General features: G+C 36.8%; 2 protein-coding genes across 2 annotated transcripts; one reads left to right on the forward strand and one right to left on the reverse strand.

Annotated features, from left to right (window-relative positions):
• The first annotated feature begins 743 nt into the window (after positions 1-743).
• LOC127082829 (aldehyde dehydrogenase family 3 member H1) lies at positions 744-3,531 on the forward strand. Its single transcript, XM_051023065.1, has 10 exons — positions 744-1,113; positions 1,224-1,292; positions 1,385-1,481; positions 1,662-1,868; positions 1,955-2,070; positions 2,146-2,250; positions 2,331-2,503; positions 2,581-2,671; positions 2,894-3,043; positions 3,139-3,531. The coding sequence occupies exons 1-10, from the start codon at positions 913-915 to the stop codon at positions 3,370-3,372; spliced, it is 1,443 nt and encodes a 480-aa protein (XP_050879022.1). The 5' UTR covers positions 744-912; the 3' UTR covers positions 3,373-3,531.
• A 192-nt stretch (positions 3,532-3,723) lies between these two features.
• LOC127079699 (uncharacterized) lies at positions 3,724-4,569 on the reverse strand. Its single transcript, XM_051020080.1, has 2 exons — positions 4,256-4,569; positions 3,724-4,168 (listed from the first exon to the last, which is right to left on the reverse strand). Exons 1-2 carry the CDS (start codon positions 4,567-4,569, stop codon positions 3,724-3,726), a joined length of 759 nt encoding a protein of 252 aa, XP_050876037.1.
• Between the last annotated feature and the right edge of the window lie 15,063 nt (positions 4,570-19,632).

A 19,632-nucleotide genomic window follows, 5' to 3' on the forward strand; every position in this document is an offset into this window, starting at 1 on the left:
CGTTGATTGAAGTTGGAGCTTAAATTCAAACTTGATGAACAATGACATGAACAAAAGCTTAAATTCCGACTCTTGTCATAATAATTCTTTGGAAAACTTGACACACAAATGATATTAGGTTTCAAAATTTTAAAATAGATTTTGATAGAGTCATTCTTCATGTTAAACAATTGGTTTATATTACATCTATTTGTATCAAAGGACACATGTACTCTTCAATTCACGAGTTTACAATTTTAAATGTTTTGACATCAAATGTCAACCTCCTTCTGCACCTAGAAATCCTACAAATTAATTGGTATTTTTTTAGTCATAATTGGATTAAGTGCAACACGGATAGAGGTTTGAGAAATTGAATTGAATGAATGCTAACAAAAGAAATTAGAGAAATTTTTAACTTAAAATTGACTTTATGTCGACCATTATTGTATTTTCCAACGTAAATATTATCTCTTAACATCTTTTAATTAAAAGGAATAATATTTTATACCTTATACATTATTTTTAAATTGAAGATATCTCATATTTTGAGAAAGAGAAATACTTATCTAAAAAAATTATTAAACAATGTATTTTTTTTAATTATAATATTTGACGTGATTCACCTCCTATTGATATTTTTGAAAAATATCTTCATTGGTTGCAATTATTTTAGATTAATTAATTAAGATATAGGAAAGAAAATTGGTCTCCAAATTTAGAAACATATATAAGTAAGGTCGGCTGAAATTTGAAATTAGAATAGAGGAGAAGAGGTTTGAAAGAGATTGTTGGTTTAATACGTCTCTTTTCTTCTTTACATAGTCAACAAAACAACAATATAAATTTGCATCCCATCATCCTTTACTTTCAACTCATATTTCCAATTTTATATATCATCTTTTCTCTCATATTGCCTCTTTATTCAAAAAGATGGTGTTTGACGGAGAAGCCGCGTCGTCGCTGGTGAAGGAACTGAGGGTGAGTTTCAGTTCCGGTAAGACGCGAAGTTACGAATGGAGAATATCGCAGGTGAAGGCTCTTTTGAAAATGATGGCTGAACAAGAGGATGAAATCGTTGATGCTCTTCGTTCTGACCTTGCTAAACCGCCACTCGAAACCGTCGTCTACGAGGTAACGTTATCTTCATGCTTAAGTTAATTCAAATCATGAAAGTTATCTTCCTCAATTACAGAGTAAGTGTTGTTCAACTCTTAATTAACCGATGCGATTTTGTTTTGCAGATTGGTATGTTTAAAAACTCATGTGAACTCGTGCTCAGGGAATTGAAACAATGGATGACACCAGAAAAGGTTAATTTTTACTTTAATTTCTACATTTATATTGCTTATATATATTGTTAGTTTATTTGATTTATCATATGAAGTTTCTTTAATTATTTCAGGCTAAAACTTCAATCACAACTTTTCCGTCTTCGGCTGAAATCATACCTGAACCACTTGGTGTTGTGTTAGTCATCTCCGCGTGGAACTATCCATTTTGTAAGTCGACTTGAGCCGATTGGATTGACTTATTTGAATTTATCTGTAATTATACAAATCTATATGTTAGTATTAAAATGTTTTTATTCAAATGTTTTTTAGTTGATATTTTCAGCTTATTGTTTCTTTGATGATGATCTATGAAGAATATAATATTAGTATTATTCTTTGTCTTTCTAGTGTTGTCCCTTGATCCAGTTGTCGGAGCTATAGCAGCTGGTAATGCTGTGGTTCTAAAACCATCAGAAATTGCTCCGGCTTCATCTTCACTGCTGGCGAAATTGTTAGGGGAGTACTTGGATAACTCGTCTATAAGAGTTGTGGAAGGAGCGGTGGATGAAACTACTGCATTGTTGCAACAAAAGTGGGACAAAATTTTCTACACAGGTTTAATTATTGATCTGTTTTTCATGGATGGCTGCGAGTTTTGAACAAAAAATGGTACTAGCATAATTAATTCTTGAATTTTTCAGGTAATGGAAAAGTGGGACGGATAGTGATGGCTGCTGCTGCAAAACACCTTACACCAGTTGTTCTTGAACTTGGAGGAAAATCTCCAACTGTTGTTGATTCAAATGTCAATTTAGAGGTATTGAGTAAGGCCGTGTTTGTGTTGATTAGTTTGAGTTTATCTATTGACTAAAACCGTGTTTGTATTCACAAGGTTGCTGCAAGACGGATCATTTCTGGCAAATGGGGCTGTAACAATGGACAAGCCTGCATTTCTCCTGATTATCTTATAACAACAAAAGAATTTGCTCCGAAATTGGTATGAAATTTTCTTTGTGTAATCAAGAGTTGTAAATCTTTGTCTATGTGTATCTAATGGTTGGTGCTTCTCATTTCCAGGTAGAAGCGTTAAAGACTGAATTGGAAAACTGCTTTGGAAAGAACCCAATAGAATCGAAAGATTTGTCGCGCATTGTGAACTCTAACCACTTTGCTCGCTTGTTAAAGTTCTTGGACGAGGATAAGGTTTCTGGCAAGATTGTTTATGGAGGTGAAAAGGATGAAAGCAAATTGTAAGCTCTCATCTTGTTTCTTATTTTTGAGTTTAAGATAGTGAAATTCAATGGATATTGACACAAGCAAATTACAGGAGGATTGCTCCAACTATTTTATTAGACGTTCCACAAGATTCTCTGATAATGAGTGAGGAAATCTTTGGTCCATTGCTTCCGATAGTCACGGTAAGAATAAAAGCACACAAAAAAGAACTCATTTTATGTCATTTAGTTCAAATTTCATCTGTCTTCTTTGGTTATTTTTTTCCAATATCCTAATATGAACAATCTAAGCAAAATATATAACAGCTGCTAGTCCTTTCTGGACAAATTGCAAAATTTGTAGGCTAACTGTTAAACTAATAACTAGCATCCAATTTCTAATACATGTTTTATTGTTTGTAACAGGTGAATAAGCTGGAAGAAAGCTTCGATTTGATCAACGCAGGAACAAAGCCACTTGCTGCATATTTATTTACACACGACAACAAGTTCAAGGAGCAATTTGTGAAGAATGTTTCTGCTGGGGGTTTGCTTATCAATGACACTGTCTTACATGTATTGTTCTTTATTTTCTAAAACCTTTCGAAGAAACGCATAATTTAGCTCATATATCCTTCTCATGCAATGTTATTTTCCTTCTCCTTTTGCAGCTTGTGGTTCATACATTGCCATTTGGGGGAGTTGGTGACAGTGGAATGGGTGCATACCATGGAAAATTCTCCTTTGATGCTTTTACTCACAGAAAGGCAGTTCTTTATCGCGGGTTTACAGGTGATTCATCGATAAGGTACCCACCTTACACTGACACAAAGCAGAAAATGATGAAGGCTCTAGTCGCCGGTGATGTTCCTGGTGTAGTTCGTGCGCTTATTGGATGGTCCTAAGCTTTAATTTGTTTTCAAAAGTGGCCGCTTTTCTGTTGTTGTATCATTTGTTTTGGTTTTATTGTATTTTACGGTTCACATTAATTTCATTGTAACAAAATTTTCAAAATAAACTTATAAAGTGAGGCTTGTGCTTTGTAAAAGCAAATTGGTTGTTGATATCTGATACTTCTCCCTAGCATTTCCACCATGGTTTTAAATTGCGTTGCATTGCAATCCTTAATATAACATACAATTGAGTTCAAATTTAGTCAATGCGCCTTATACATCAGTCGCGTTGCAATCGTGGGACGGTCGCAGGACAAATAGGGCATCACAGATTAAAAAAAGAAAAAAGAAGCTTTGGATTAATTAACAAGAATTCTGTAAAATACCAAAAACATCAGATCTTTGATTATCTGTAAGATGTGTTGGAAACTCAACAAGAAATGTAATTCTTAAGTCTCCTCTCTTCCCTGATTCTCTAGAGATTGACATACCTTGATCAGTGACAATCTTCTGATAGCCAGGATATATAACATCATCTACCGTCAAATTCATATGATCTCCACCCAACAATGGAACTGATATTGTACACCCAGTAAGTGCTTTTATTAAGGGAATTTCTAAACATAATGCCAAATCATCCCCTTCTCTTCTGAAAAGTTGGTGTCCCTTCTCAGATACATGAAATACTATGTCTTCTTGGTATGCATTAGGCCTCATATTCCCTTTGCCTACGAATGTTATCTTTGTTCCTTTCTTCCATCCGGGTTCTACATTTATTGTTAATTGTTCCTCCTCTTTAACAACACTTCTGCATGAAACAAAAACAACAATTAATAAGTAATAATCGTTAACTATCAATTAATCAAACGACGTGGATAGATAGATAGATACGAACCCGGTATCTGTTAGGACATCTCTCGTGATCATGACCTTTTTCGTGCAACCATAACACAACTCTTCAAGGGTGCATTCGAGAGTTTTCTCAATTGGTGGTGGTTTTAGCATTCCTGATGAATTGGAATACATGATCGGAGCTCCACTTTTACGACTACCATTTCTTGACGGCATACGAGTAGGCATTTGGAAACTGCCGCTAGTATTCAATAAATAAGGGGGAGGTACAAAATTAGCAAAGCTTTCGACGCTCTTGCTTCTCTTGTGGTTATCCCTCTTTCTGTTAATTGAGTTGTTTCTTGACGTAGAAGCCATCGAATTGGAAGGTAAACGTGAATTTCCTAAGCTTCTATGCCTAAATAAACAACATCCTAATCTTGAACTCATCATTATATTCTTCTCTCTTAATGCATTTGCATTCAATCCCGTGTTGCGAATTACATTCGTATGTTCACCCGATTTGTCATCTACAACAGATTCCTGATAAATGGATTTTAAATATTAGATACTCATTATGCATGCATGCATGAAACTTCTACGTAATAAAAAAAATATACATTCTTAATCTTGGATGTGTAATGAGATAATATATTGATAATATTTTTTGTTATTAACAATAACATAGTATGATCTGTTAAAATAAACCGAACCTGCTGAATTTGTTTGGGGCGCGATGGTTTAGCATCGATTGGGGATGACGATGTTTTTCGGCGTAACCAAATTTTGATGAAGGATTTGTATGATTTTGAAAGACAGCGAATGGCTTTTTTGGCTAGCACCATGAGGGAGATGAGATGAGATGAGATGAGATGCAATGCAATGCAAGAGTAGTTACAACAACGTGAACAGGTGAATGCTGGTGAACCAAATGTGGTTGTTTTCTTTGGGTCAAAGGTTGTTCGTTTTAACAGTGCTTTTATTAGTACAATCTCTAAATAGGAACTAAAGACATTTTGTTTCAACTTGTACCATTTTCTATTTAATAAACAAGAAATGTCACTATTTTTTATCACTCTAAATTTTATTTATTTTTTTATTAAAATTACTGTTTTTTTTAAATGTCTAGAACAAACAGTTATAACGGATAAAAGTTTATCTTTAAATATAAATTTATAAAAAAATATGTAAAATCTAGAACACATTTTCTTATATAAAATATGAGGAATTTTATACTTTTTCATTAAAAAATATAGAAATTTTCTTACATTTGAAAATTCTAGAATATAAAAAAATCGGATATTTTCTTAATGTGGAAGATATTTGAAATGCATTTTTCTTTTGGTTCTACTTGTTGAAGTATAGAAGATGGTGCTTATATGGGCCAAAAAAAAAACATGATACTCGTTGCGAAAGAGACGAAAACTTTAAAATTGGAAATTCAACTGATACTTGTTTCAAAAGAGTTACACGTTGGTAAGGTTGAGATAGGGGACTAATATAAACTGTGTTGGATGGGTGGTTAGGGATGGATGTTGTATTCACAATCATTATTTAATAAAGAGGTTAGAAAGACAAGTTGTGAATGATATGTCAAAGTACATTATCACATCAATATTCATGTTATGAGTGTTGAAAGACTGTAATACATATAACAAGACATGTGTTGCCAAATGTATAAAGCACGAAGTATCTACTCTTTGATAGTTTCTTACACATTAATGTAGCAATAGTTGAAATGAATTCAAAATAAGAAATGTAGTGATATAATTCTACTAAGACTCTAATAAGGAGTGCCCATAAAGAGTTTAACACCCAAAGAGGAGGGGGAGCCGACCCAAAAGTAGCACCTGACAACCCGACGATGGGATAAGTCCCTAGGGCTAGCATTTAGTAGTCTAAAAGGTCGCATTCAGAACTAACACCTGGTAATTCAAAGAAATGGTGGAGCCGCCCCTGAGGCTAGCACTTAATAGCTTAAAAGTGGTCGCCTCCAGGGCTAGTACATGGTAGTCTGATGATTTCTCGACAAGTATATCGATAGTGTCGAAGTATTAAAAACAAAGATCGCTATTGGGATTTCTATTTAACAAAACTACGATTGTGTGAATTAAAAAAGTAAAGGTTGGGGGGCTTTCGAGTTATTTTATCAAAAGTAAATTTGTTATGAACTCAATACTAGAAAAGCGACTAGGTTTTACCGTGAATCCCTTATTTATCCCATGTTGATGTTTGGTGAATTAGATGAATGTTAAAGTCGTTATATTTTTACGGCGAATTAACAAAGTCATTATACTCAATTCCTTGGTGTATAACTCACTAATTTTTACTAGTGACTTTCTACCCTATTCGGTCGGTGAAAGTGAAATTAGGCGTTATTACGGTGGGTTAATTCAAAATCCATTACTATTGGTCTCTTGTCCCTATTCAATCGACAAAAGTAGATTAATTATCCTAATTCAGACTCATATGCTTAGAGTCAGTAATCCCTACTCGTCTAAGTTTATATTATCAGCGCGTCCACAAATAATAAGCATTAAGAACAAAGATAATTAAATAGAAAATATAACTTCAATTATTCATAAAACATCAAACTAAACATATAATCCAACTGGTTCAAAACAAGTTCATTAGGCAAAACTTAATCTAGAGTCATTCAACTACTCCTAATAATACAATCAAATACTAATGGTTGAGAAGATGATTGCATGTAGAATCTTTGAAGAGTTTGGCATTCAATGACTTCCAATGCTTTCAAAATTGTCTTCCTGGGACTCCTTGCCTTTATTTTAGAGTAAAAAACACATAACCCTTAATTTTGTACCAAAAAAGCCTGTTTATAGCAAAAACAACGCGTCAGAATGCGTCAAGAAAGGTCCAGAAAAGTGACTCATCGCCACCACGCCACTTTGTATCGCGACCGTAGTGTGACGCCATCGTGATCATGATGAGCGCATCGCGACCACGGTTCTTCCAGTGTGATTTTCGTCCTTTTATGTCCAATTTCTACAATTTTCATTATTTCTTCCAATTCTCTTCACCTGGTCAATCTTGACTATTCCTTGGCACTTTTACTTCACTTTGACTTGATATTTTTATTGAAATCACTCCAAATACTCATGAAAAACATGTAATGACAAAGTGTCTTCACAATCCCAAACTTAAGTTGTTGCTTGTCCTCAAGTAACTTGCCTGCAACTGCAATTTCAAGAGAAACACAACATGCTAACTATAACCAATGAACATCATCTTTTTAGAAATTTTATTACTTGATCATCACTTCTGCTCCCAACTTCAATCAAGAAAATTTGAAAAAATACATCTAATACAACATTACTCAACATGTCTCTCATCTCACTATGATTTCACTCGCATTTTATTATTTGAATATGTGATATTGTGGTGCATGTTTGATATGTGTATAATCTATGATGTGCGAACTTACCCTGATTGTTTTATGCATCAATTATTATTTGAACGTATTCTCACCCTCTTTTTGTGTTGTTGCTTATGTGCTCCCCTGGAGTACAAACAATCAGGTACCTTAGTAGGAGTTTGATATTGAGGATGACGTTGTGCTTTTTTAGTTGCTTGTTGATAAAGTCTTATAGTTGCTTGTCGCTCTGAAATGTAATACGAGAGGAACAGGTTGTTCTTTTTTTCCTGATTATGTTTCATATCTTTTTATTTATTTTGATGTTGAACCATTTTTCAAACTAATAACATTGTGAGACTTGTAATGCCAAGTATTTTATAATTTCCGATGCTTATCAAATGATTTAATTTTCAATTATGTGGTTCATGTATGTTTTATTAATGTTTGAGTAGCATCTCACTTGAAGGATTTATGTATTATACAAGTTTTATTTAATTATTTGTTGAGTCGGAAAGTAAAGTGTTATACATATCACCCATAAAAGGCACCTCAATAATCGTATGTGAAGTAACCTATGCAGTAGTCAGAGCCTCCGCCTTAGAATGATGGGTTAGCTCTGTCTTGGCCACCGTCTGTATGTATCCTTAACTATTGCATATACACCCTCAAATATTGCATGTACATCCTCAACAACTGGCTCATCATTAGGATCCCTGGTCCATCCAGCAAAGAGTCTGAATCATCTACGTCAGATATTGCGGGGTGCACAAAACTTCTCGACATCCATCTTCCCCATATGAGAATTGGTTGGGGTTACTCTTCTCGACCGAATATACGAGTCCTTAACGTCATCTCCTCTCACACGAGCCCTCGCTACAGCAGCAACAACTCTATCATGCTACCTAGAAGCAATCATGTCGTATGATCATCTGGTCATCACTAAAAAAAACAATACAATTTAAACTACATATTTTTTAAAATATTCGGAAAAATTCATGCTTTTCCTAGAATTTTTGAAAATTTTGGTTAACCACTGTCATACCCTAATTTTGCCCCAAGCATTCATTCATCGAAGCATTTGCATCATAGTTCATTCAGTCATTCATTAGTTCAGTAAAAGTCAACATTCAGCTCGTTTTAAATTCATAAATTGAGTTAATTGCATTTCATACATTTTCATCGTCTCATACATTGTGTGAAGTCGACTAGAGGTCAACCAGAATAATTTTTCGAATCTACAAATAAATCGGTTGGACTGATTCTCAAATATACATAAAATTAGCGGCCAAAAGTTTTAAAACTTGAACTTGCAGACATCAGTTTTATTGATATATGGTTCGCGTAGTTCAACCTGGCGTGCTCGTTTTATTTTTTCGACTCCTTTTTCGGTCTCATTTGATCAGCCCGAGCCTTTTCAACCAAACATTTTTCACATCTAAAATTGATCAAACTTGTATGTTTTCTGAAAGTATATATCGTGCCGATCATTTTGGTATATTCATTTTATTTTTCTGGGCACTTTTACGCCTGATATTTTATCCTTTTATTTTTATTTTTTGGCTAAAATAATCAGTTGAATTAATTAGAATTGATCGATTAATTAGTGTGAGTTTATTTTATTTTGTTTTATTTGCAATTTAATTACTAAACCTTTTTTTGGAATTCAAAATAACAATAAAAAGAGAAAGCAAAAAATGGAAAATGATATTGGAAATACTCATTCACGTGACTCCTGCCATAATAGATGACACATGGCGCATACAATTTGTAACACCCCGATAAAAATAAGATAATTATTTAGTTTAAGTTAATATTATATTTATTAATTTAATTAAATAATTGGAATTATTGGATTATTATTATTATTATTATTGGAATAATAATTATTGGAAAATATATATAAGTTGGAAATAAGAAAAAGAGTCCATTTGGTAAAGAAAGGGTTTGTACGTGAAAAACAGAGAAGCGGCTGAAAAGTGGAAAGTGGAGAAAGGGCAAAGAGGCAGAACAAGAGGAAGAAGGTTGAAGAAGGAAGAGCTTGAAGCTAAAAGATTCGCCGGATTAACTCAGGTAAGGGGGGTTTATCGTCAATTAACGGGTATTATGGGATAATATGTCATGGGTAGTGATAAGCTGTCGATTGACCCTAATTGGGAATTGTGAATGCTGAAATTTTGTTGGATGAACCGTGTTAGAAGTTGAAATTTAGTCGGTAATTGAGTCTGTTGTAATTTCCCGATCGTATGGCTTTTTACGGAATCGGGTTCGGAGGTCCGGAAGTCCTCCAATGGCGGAAAATGCGGAGAATTCTGCATTCTGCCTTGAGTTAGCGCAGGAACAGCTTCTGTCTTGCGTTAACCGGTTAACCCAGGGTGTTAACCGGTTAACACTGTTGTAATTTCTGATATTTGGCTGTTTGTGCTGCGTTAACCGGTTAACCCAGGGCGTTAACCGGTTAACACTGTTAAATTTTGAGACAGAAGGCGTGTTGTGCTGCGTTAACCGGTTAACCCAGGGCGTTAACCGGTTAACGCTGTTGCAGAGTGGAAAAATGTTAATTTTAATGTTGTGTGCCTATTTGAGGGTTGGCCTATGTTGGCCTATGATGTAACAGAGATTAATTCCCGCTGTTTTGAGCAGTATAGATATTAGTGGAGTGTGCTAATATTGTGGTTGTTGTTTGGCATGATATAATATGCTTTTGTGATAAATTGTGTTGATAATGTGGAATGGTATACATGATGTTGTGAATGTATGCATTTGTGAATAGACTATTCTATGGCTTAGAGTGTGAGCATGTGTCTATTCTTGATTATCGTTGGTGTTGCATTGCTAGGTGATTAGCATGCGTATTGTGGCCTTCGGGTGGTAGCTAATTCCCATGGTGAGGAATTAGTGAGTAAATCATGTTGATTGTTGTTGTTGTTGTTTGCATGCTAGGTGATTAGCGTGCATATCATGGCCCATTTGGGGTGGTAGCTAATTCCCATGGTGAGGAATTAGTGAGTGAGTCACTATGTCTCAAATGAGTGGGACTAGTGAGCTTGGTAGCCGTGCCTGGATTTGGACGGTGAGGTTGAACTATATGTTCACAACATAGTCGGTACCGCATGCATAAGAGTCTCATTGCACAATGAATGTATGGCATATGATATGAATGGATGCATTCCAGTATCATATGTGTGTTGTGTGTTGTGTTGTTAATGTTGAATATGATTGAGATTTTTACTGTTGAATATGATGGTGGGATGGATATTGCCGTTGCTGAGTGCGTAGTTTGATTAGGGTGAATTAATGTGTTATTTACTTAGCATTACATGTTGTTCTATAATGCTTATTATATTGATTGAAGAACTCACCCTTACAACTATTTTTCAGGTAACGAGCAGTGAGTTGAGTAGAAGCTAGTGCTATGGAGTCTAGTGTCGTCCTTAGTGGGTCATGCTCTGGTAGATGTAACATCGGGAGGGGATGTTTTGACTATGTTTTAATTTAGTTGTTGATCAACTTTACATGTAATGTAGTACATGCTTTGAATGTTGATGTTTTGTATCCGCTGCGTATTATGCAACTGTTTTATTTGATAAATAAATGAGCATGACAGGATGTTTTGATAAATGTTTGTGAAATGATTGTGTGACACCCTTCGGGGCATAATTACTCTGATTAACATGTTATTATTTTAATTAAATCATTTGGGGTATTTAGAAGGGTGTTACATTAGTGGTATCAGAGCATAGTCGGTCGTGTTGAGTCGTAGTTATTCTGTTCCCCTGTACGGGATAGGTGTTGTGTAACCCTATCAGTACTTATTGTTTTAGTTTGTTGGGTTTTCAGAATAGAGATGGCTGGAAGAGGTAGAGATGGTGCTGCGATTGCTGAGGCTCTGGGTATGCTAGCTGGAGTACTTGGAGGAAATCCGAATGTTGTGGGGATGGGAGCTGCTCGTCAGTTGAGTGAGTTCCAGAAGAACAATCCTCCGATGTTCAAAGGAGCATACGATCCAGATGGTGCTCAGAAGTGGTTGAAAGAGATAGAGAGGATCTTCAGAGTAACTGAGTGTGCTGATAACCAGAAGGTCAGGTTCGGTACACATATGCTGTCAGAAGAAGCTGATGATTGGTGGGTTGCTACCCGCACTGAGTTGGAAACTGCTGGAAATGCTGAGATTACTTGGGCTGTGTTCAGGGAAAGATTCCTGAGGAAGTACTTTCCAGAGGATGTCAGAGGGAAGAAGGAGATAGAATTCTTGGAATTGAAGCAGGGTAACAGGTCTGTTACTGAGTATGCTGCGAAGTTCACAGAGCTGTCAAAGTACTATACTCCTTATAGTGAGGCTGCTGGAGAATTTTCGAAGTGTGTGAAGTTTGAGAACGGGTTACGTCCCGAGATCAAGCAGGCAATTGGATATCAGCGAATCAGGGTGTTTTCTGATTTGGTTGACTGTTGCAGGATTTTTGAACAGGATTCCAAAGCCAGAGCAGAGAGCTATCAGCAGAGGGTTGATAGGAAGGGTAAGAATCAGGTTGATCGTGGGAAACCGTATGCAGCTGGCAAAGGTTTTCAGAGGCAGAGTGGAATGAAGAGGCCTAGTGGAGGAGATTCTAGTGCTCCTGCTAAGTGTTACAGATGTGGTCAGGCTGGACATCGTATCCATGAGTGTACCAGTAATGAGAAGAAGTGTTTCAAATGTGGAAAAGGTGGTCATTTAGCTGCAGAGTGCCGGTTGAAGACTGTGACTTGTTTCAACTGTGGAGAGGTGGGTCATATTAGCCCACAGTGTCCTAAGCCAAAGAGAGAGAATCAGTCGGGAGGCAAGGTCTTTGCTTTATCGGGTTCTGAGACTTCTGCAGATGATCGTTTGATCCGAGGTACGTGTTATATTAATGGCTTTCCTCTTGTAGCTATTATTGACACCGGTGCTACTCATTCCTTTATATCTTTGGATTGTGCTGTGAAACTTAAGTTAGAGATATCTGAGATGTATGGTAGTATGGTGATTGATACTCCTGCAAAGGGTTCAGTGACTACTACTTCAGTTTGCTTGAGTTGTCCTTTGAGTATTTTTGGTAGAGATTTTGGGATAGACCTTGTGTGTCTTCCACTAGTGCAGATTGATGTTATCTTGGGTATGAACTGGTTGGTGTTTAACCGAGTTTCTATCAATTGTTTTAATAAGACTGTGATATTTCCTGAGGTTGAGGAAGGAAAGGATTTGTTTCTATCAGCGAGACAAGTGGATGAGGCAGTAGCAGACGGGGCAGAGTTGTTTATGCTGTTAGCGACTTTGGAGGCTAAAGATAAACTGGTAAATTGTGATCTAGCCGTGGTGTGTGATTTTCCTGATGTGTTTCCTGAAGAAGTGAATGAATTGCCGCCAGAGCGTGAAGTTGAGTTCTCGATTGATTTGGTACCTGGTACTCGACCGATATCGATGGCTCCGTATCGTATGTCTGCTGTTGAGTTAGCTGAATTGAAGAGTCAACTGGAAGATCTGTTGGATAAGAAGTTTATTCGTCCGAGTGTGTCACCGTGGGGTGCACCAGTGTTGTTGGTTAAGAAGAAAGAAGGTACTATGAGGTTGTGTGTGGACTACAGGCAACTGAATAAAGTGACGATCAAGAATCGGTATCCTTTGCCGAGGATCTATGATTTGATGGATCAATTGGTTGGTGCGAGTGTGTTCAGCAAGATAGATTTGAGATCTGGGTATCATCAGATCCGTGTGAAAACTGAGGATATTCAGAAGACTGCTTTCAGAACAAGGTATGGACATTATGAGTATTCTGTAATGCCTTTTGGTGTGACTAATGCACCTGGAGTATTTATGGAGTATATGAATAGGATTTTCCATCCGTACCTAGACAAGTTTGTTGTGGTGTTTATTGATGATATTTTGGTGTATTCGAAATCTGAAGAAGAGCATGCTGAACATTTGAGAGTGGTTTTAGAAGTCCTACGAGAAAAGAAGTTATTTGCTAAACTGTCTAAATGTGAATTTTGGTTAGAAGAGGTGAGTTTTCTTGGTCATGTGATTTCAAGAGGTGGCGTTGCTGTTGATCCTTCTAAGATAGAAGCGGTATCTAAGTGGGAAGCTCCGAAGTCTGTTGCTGAGATTCGAAGTTTTCTTGGTTTGGCTGGTTATTATAGGAAGTTCATTGAGGGATTTTCTAAGTTGGCGTTACCGTTGACGATGTTGACTAGAAAGGGGCAAGCTTTTGTTTGGGACTCAAATTGTGAAGAAGGTTTCCAAGAGTTAAAGAGAAGGTTGACCACTGCTCCTATTCTGATATTACCGAGTCCGTCGGAACCATTTGAGGTTTACTGTGATGCTTCATTGTTGGGTTTGGGTGGTGTGTTGATGCAGAATAAGCAGGTTATAGCTTATGCTTCGAGACAACTGAGAGTTCATGAGAGGAACTATCCGACGCACGATTTAGAGTTGGCAGCTGTGGTGTTTGTTCTGAAGTTATGGAGACATTACTTGTACGGGTCAAGATTTGAGGTTTTCAGTGACCACAAAAGTTTAAAGTATTTGTTTGATCAGAAAGAGCTGAATATGAGGCAGAGAAGATGGTTAGAGTTTCTGAAGGATTATGACTTTGGGTTGAATTACCATCCGGGTAAAGCAAACGTAGTGGCTGATGCATTGAGTCGGAAATCATTGCATATGTCTATGTTAATGGTTAAGGAATTGGATTTAATTGAGCAGTTTAGAGACTTGAGTTTGGTGTGTGAGAGTACTCACAATAGTGTTAAATTGGGAATGTTGAAGTTAACGAGTAATATTTTGGATGAGATTAGAGAGGGTCAGAAATCCGATATGCTTTTGGTTGATAAGTTGACTTTAGTGAATCAAGGCCAAGGTGGTGAATTCAGAGTTGATGAGAATGGTGTTTTGAAATTTGGTAATCGGGTGTGTATTCCGGATGTTACCGAACTTAAGAAGAGTATTCTGGAGGAAGGACATCGTAGTGGCTTGAGTATTCATCCTGGAGCTACGAAGATGTATCATGATTTGAAAAAGTTATTTTGGTGGCCGGGGATGAAAAGAGAAATTGCGAGTTTTGTTTATTCCTGTTTGACTTGTCAGAAGTCAAAGATTGAGCATCAGAAGCCGTCTGGGCTAATGCAACCGTTGGCTATTCCAGAGTGGAAGTGGGATAGTATCAGTATGGATTTTGTTTCTGGTTTACCAAGGACAAATAAGAATTTTGAGGCTATTTGGGTGATTGTGGACAGATTAACAAAGTCGGCTCATTTCATTCCGATCAGAATGGATTATCCGTTAGAGAGACTAGCTGAGTTGTATATTGAGAAGATTGTAAGTTTGCATGGTATTCCGTCTAGTATTGTTTCGGACAGAGATCCTAGATTTACATCGAAGTTCTGGGAAGGTTTGCAGAAGGCTTTGGGAACTAAGCTGAGATTGAGTTCTGCATATCATCCGCAGACTGATGGTCAGACTGAGAGGACGATTCAGTCATTAGAGGATCTTTTGAGAGCTTGTGTTTTGGAAAAAGGAGGTGCTTGGGATTGTTATTTGCCTTTGATTGAGTTTACCTACAACAATAGTTTTCATTCGAGCATTGGTATGGCACCGTTTGAAGCTTTGTATGGTAGGAGATGTCGGACACCTTTATGTTGGTATGAGTCCGGTGAGAGTGCGGTGGTTGGACCGGAGATTGTTCAACAAACTATGGAAAAGATTAAGATGATTCAGGATAAGATGAGAATTGCTCAGAGTCGTCAGAAGAGTTATCATGATAAGAGGAGGAAATCACTTGAGTTCCAAGAGGGAGATCATGTGTTTCTTCGTGTTACTCCGATAACTGGTGTTGGTCGAGCCTTGAAGTCGAAGAAGTTGACACCTCGATTTATTGGTCCTTATCAGATTTTGGAGAGGATAGGGGAGGTAGCCTATCGTATCGCTTTACCGCCGTCACTTGCGAATTTGCATGAGGTGTTTCATGTGTCTCAGTTGAGGAGGTACATTCCTGATCCGTCGCATGTAGTCCAAGTAGATGATGTACAGGTGAGAGATAACCTGACTGTTGAAACATCACCTATGAGGATCGCGGATCGAGAGTTGAAGCAGTTGCGGGGTAAAGAGATTGCCTTGGTGAAGGTAGCTTGGGGAGGACCAGCAGGTGGCAATGTGACTTGGGAACTTGAGAGTCAGATGAAAGAGTCTTATCCAGAGTTATTCGCTTGAGGTATGTTTTCGAGGACGAAAACTCTTTTAGTGGGGGAGAGTTGTAACACCCCGATAAAAATAAGATAATTATTTAGTTTAAGTTAATATTATATTTATTAATTTAATTAAATAATTGGAATTATTGGATTATTATTATTATTATTATTGGAATAATAATTATTGGAAAATATATATAAGTTGGAAATAAGAAAAAGAGTCCATTTGGTAAAGAAAGGGTTTGTACGTGAAAAACAGAGAAGCGGCTGAAAAGTGGAAAGTGGAGAAAGGGCAAAGAGGCAGAACAAGAGGAAGAAGGTTGAAGAAGGAAGAGCTTGAAGCTAAAAGATTCGCCGGATTAACTCAGGTAAGGGGGGTTTATCGTCAATTAACGGGTATTATGGGATAATATGTCATGGGTAGTGATAAGCTGTCGATTGACCCTAATTGGGAATTGTGAATGCTGAAATTTTGTTGGATGAACCGTGTTAGAAGTTGAAATTTAGTCGGTAATTGAGTCTGTTGTAATTTCCCGATCGTATGGCTTTTTACGGAATCGGATTCGGAGGTCCGGAAGTCCTCCAATGGCGGAAAATGCGGAGAATTCTGCATTCTGCCTTGAGTTAGCGCAGGAACAGCTTCTGTCTTGCGTTAACCGGTTAACCCAGGGTGTTAACCGGTTAACACTGTTGTAATTTCTGATATTTGGCTGTTTGTGCTGCGTTAACCGGTTAACCCAGGGCGTTAACCGGTTAACACTGTTAAATTTTGAGACAGAAGGCGTGTTGTGCTGCGTTAACCGGTTAACCCAGGGCGTTAACCGGTTAACGCTGTTGCAGAGTGGAAAAATGTTAATTTTAATGTTGTGTGCCTATTTGAGGGTTGGCCTATGTTGGCCTATGATGTAACAGAGATTAATTCCCGCTGTTTTGAGCAGTATAGATATTAGTGGAGTGTGCTAATATTGTGGTTGTTGTTTGGCATGATATAATATGCTTTTGTGATAAATTGTGTTGATAATGTGGAATGGTATACATGATGTTGTGAATGTATGCATTTGTGAATAGACTATTCTATGACTTAGAGTGTGAGCATGTGTCTATTCTTGATTATCGTTGATGTTGCATTGCTAGGTGATTAGCATGCGTATTGTGGCCTTCGGGTGGTAGCTAATTCCCATGGTGAGAAATTAGTGAGTAAATCATGTTGATTGTTGTTGTTGTTGTTTGCATGCTAGGTGATTAGCGTGCATATCATGGCCCATTTGGGGTGGTAGCTAATTCCCATGGTGAGGAATTAGTGAGTGAGTCACTATGTCTCAAATGAGTGGGACTAGTGAGCTTGGTAGCCGTGCCTGGATTTGGACGATGAGGTTGAACTATATGTTCACAACATAGTCGGTACCGCATGCATAAGAGTCTCATTGCACAATGAATGTATGGCATATGATATGAATGGATGCATTCCAGTATCATATGTGTGTTGTGTGTTGTGTTGTTAATGTTGAATATGATTGAGATTTTTACTGTTGAATATGATGGTTGGATGGATATTGCCGTTGCTGAGTGCGTAGTTTGATTAGGGTGAATTAATGTGTTATTTACTTAGCATTACATGTTGTTCTATAATGCTTATTATATTGATTGAAGAACTCACCCTTACAACTATTTTTCAGGTAACGAGCAGTGAGTTGAGTAGAAGCTAGTGCTATGGAGTCTAGTGTCGTCCTTAGTGGGTCATGCTCTGGTAGATGTAACATCGGGAGGGGATGTTTTGACTATGTTTTAATTTAGTTGTTGATCAACTTTACATGTAATGTAGTACATGCTTTGAATGTTGATGTTTTGTATCCGCTGCGTATTATGCAACTGTTTTATTTGATAAATAAATGAGCATGACAGGATGTTTTGATAAATGTTTGTGAAATGATTGTGTGACACCCTTCGGGGCATAATTACTCTGATTAACATGTTATTATTTTAATTAAATCATTTGGGGTATTTAGAAGGGTGTTACACAATTCATCTCTCTCTCAAAAGGTTTTTATTTTTCAGGTTGGTAGTCAAACCTACCTTATAAAATTCCCAAATAAAACTCTCTTTGACTGAGTAATTGAAAAAACGGATACTCCCCCACAAAATAGGTCACACTAATTACACACATGATATATCTCTCAATTTGAAGACAAAAAAGGGAGGATACTTGGATCTTCTTGGTTCAAAGCGATAAAAAAGGAGACTCCATCTATCAAAAAGGTCGGAGTAAAAAATACATAGCAAAATACCCCTTCCCATGTCTCTCTTTCCACTTTTAAAAAACAAAGCTAACAAATAATTTCCTCATCATCATCATGCGGTAAACACACCACCTGCAACATTTTCCAAACATCTCACATAATATTCATTACATATCCCTAAACTAACTTACAACCTCGAGCAAATGCCCCCTTAATCAACTACAACAAGACTTTAATTTCTCCCATTATCATATTCTTCTTTCATTCTAACAAACTCACATATAAAACCTTTTCCAATAACATACTCCATTAACAACACATTCACCTTCATCATGCAAGAATAACAAACCATAAACCAATAATCTCTCTCTAAAGGTGAATGAAAAATGATAAAGAGAAAGATGTAGTAAAAAAAATATTTTTTTACCATATTCTTCTTCACATAACACCAACACGTTATTCTTCACATGACACCACCATATTCTCTCATAAACCAATCATCACATACCACACCATCTAACCAACACAACTGTTTGGTCACCACATCACCACCGGGGATCATAAACACACACTCCACACGAACCGTATGCAAAGTCACCGAGAAATAGAGGAAACTTAGCATAAACAACTACGCATAACAGAACATACTATCCACTCACATCACCTACGTCGAGTCGTCCACCGACCAATATCCTCTTGTCCTCTTCTTTGTTTTTGTTTTTCATGTTGGATTTGTTTTAGAGAGGCATGTAAAGTGAGAAATGAGAGAGACTTTGAAAGAAGGAAACAAAGTTTTGTTTTGTTTTGAGAAACTTAAGTGTTTGTTGCTGTCAAAATGAGAGGGAGTGATAGACGTTGAAATGTGTGTGTGTGTGGGGGGGGGGGGGGGGGGCGTTGCCACCGTCGTTGGCCGACCGACCATCCTTTTTTTTTGCAATTTGCGATATGTGTTTTTGAGAGATAAGAAACGTTATGCGAAACTTGTTGCTTTTCTCCTTCATGCACTGTGTTTACGTATTCACTATTTTGTTTTATTATCATTTTTTAAAACGGGAAAGTGCCATGTGGATCAACGAGATTCTTTTTTAAAAAATATTGGTCCATGGTGGGATATTGCACCATAAGACACGTTAAATATAGCTTTTATGTTTATCATTATGTATTGATTGTTTGTTTGATTAAATATCAATGCCTTGACAAATGTCAAACTATGATTTGGTTGGTTTTAAAATTAAAATTATTATTGTTGGATAATAGGTCACTATTTCTCTTGGGCCTTCTTACGATAAGTTCCTTTTTTACTACATACACTCACATAGTCCATGAATCCCATTTGTTATTTCTATTACCACACTATCCCCATTTGATAAAAATGTACCCCCGTTTCTATGACGTGTAAATAATTTTACCGCTTTCATTTATTTGTTCTTATTACGTTAGTTAACTTTTAATTCGAGATTAACGTAAAACGAACCCTTTTTAAAAAAAAGAGAACAAAAACATGCTTATCCAAAGTCGAGCCTTTTTCAAAACCAAATCCAAATTGAATGCAACGCGAGTGCTCGATCCAACATCGAGTACCTATTCCATTTAATTCAAATTCTTTTGTAAATCAATTTCAAACACTTGATCCAA

This window comes from Lathyrus oleraceus, chromosome 5, assembly GCF_024323335.1.
Source record: "Lathyrus oleraceus cultivar Zhongwan6 chromosome 5, CAAS_Psat_ZW6_1.0, whole genome shotgun sequence".
NCBI classification, from domain to species: Eukaryota; Viridiplantae; Streptophyta; class Magnoliopsida; order Fabales; family Fabaceae; genus Lathyrus; species Lathyrus oleraceus.

Bases quoted from the DNA above. Each gene is read 5' to 3' on its own strand.
- LOC127082829 (XM_051023065.1), top strand. From the start codon at position 913: ATGGTGTTTGACGGAGAAGCCGCGTCGTCGCTGGTGAAGGAACTGAGG. The intron at 2,251-2,330 runs GTATGAAATTTT...TCTCATTTCCAG, and splicing joins AAGAATTTGCTCCGAAATTG to GTAGAAGCGTTAAAGACTGA. The intron at 2,672-2,893 runs GTAAGAATAAAA...TGTTTGTAACAG, and splicing joins CATTGCTTCCGATAGTCACG to GTGAATAAGCTGGAAGAAAG.
- LOC127079699 (XM_051020080.1), bottom strand. From the start codon at position 4,569: ATGGCTTCTACGTCAAGAAACAACTCAATTAACAGAAAGAGGGATAAC. The intron at 4,169-4,255 runs GTTCGTATCTAT...TGTTTCATGCAG, and splicing joins GATGTCCTAACAGATACCGG to AAGTGTTGTTAAAGAGGAGG.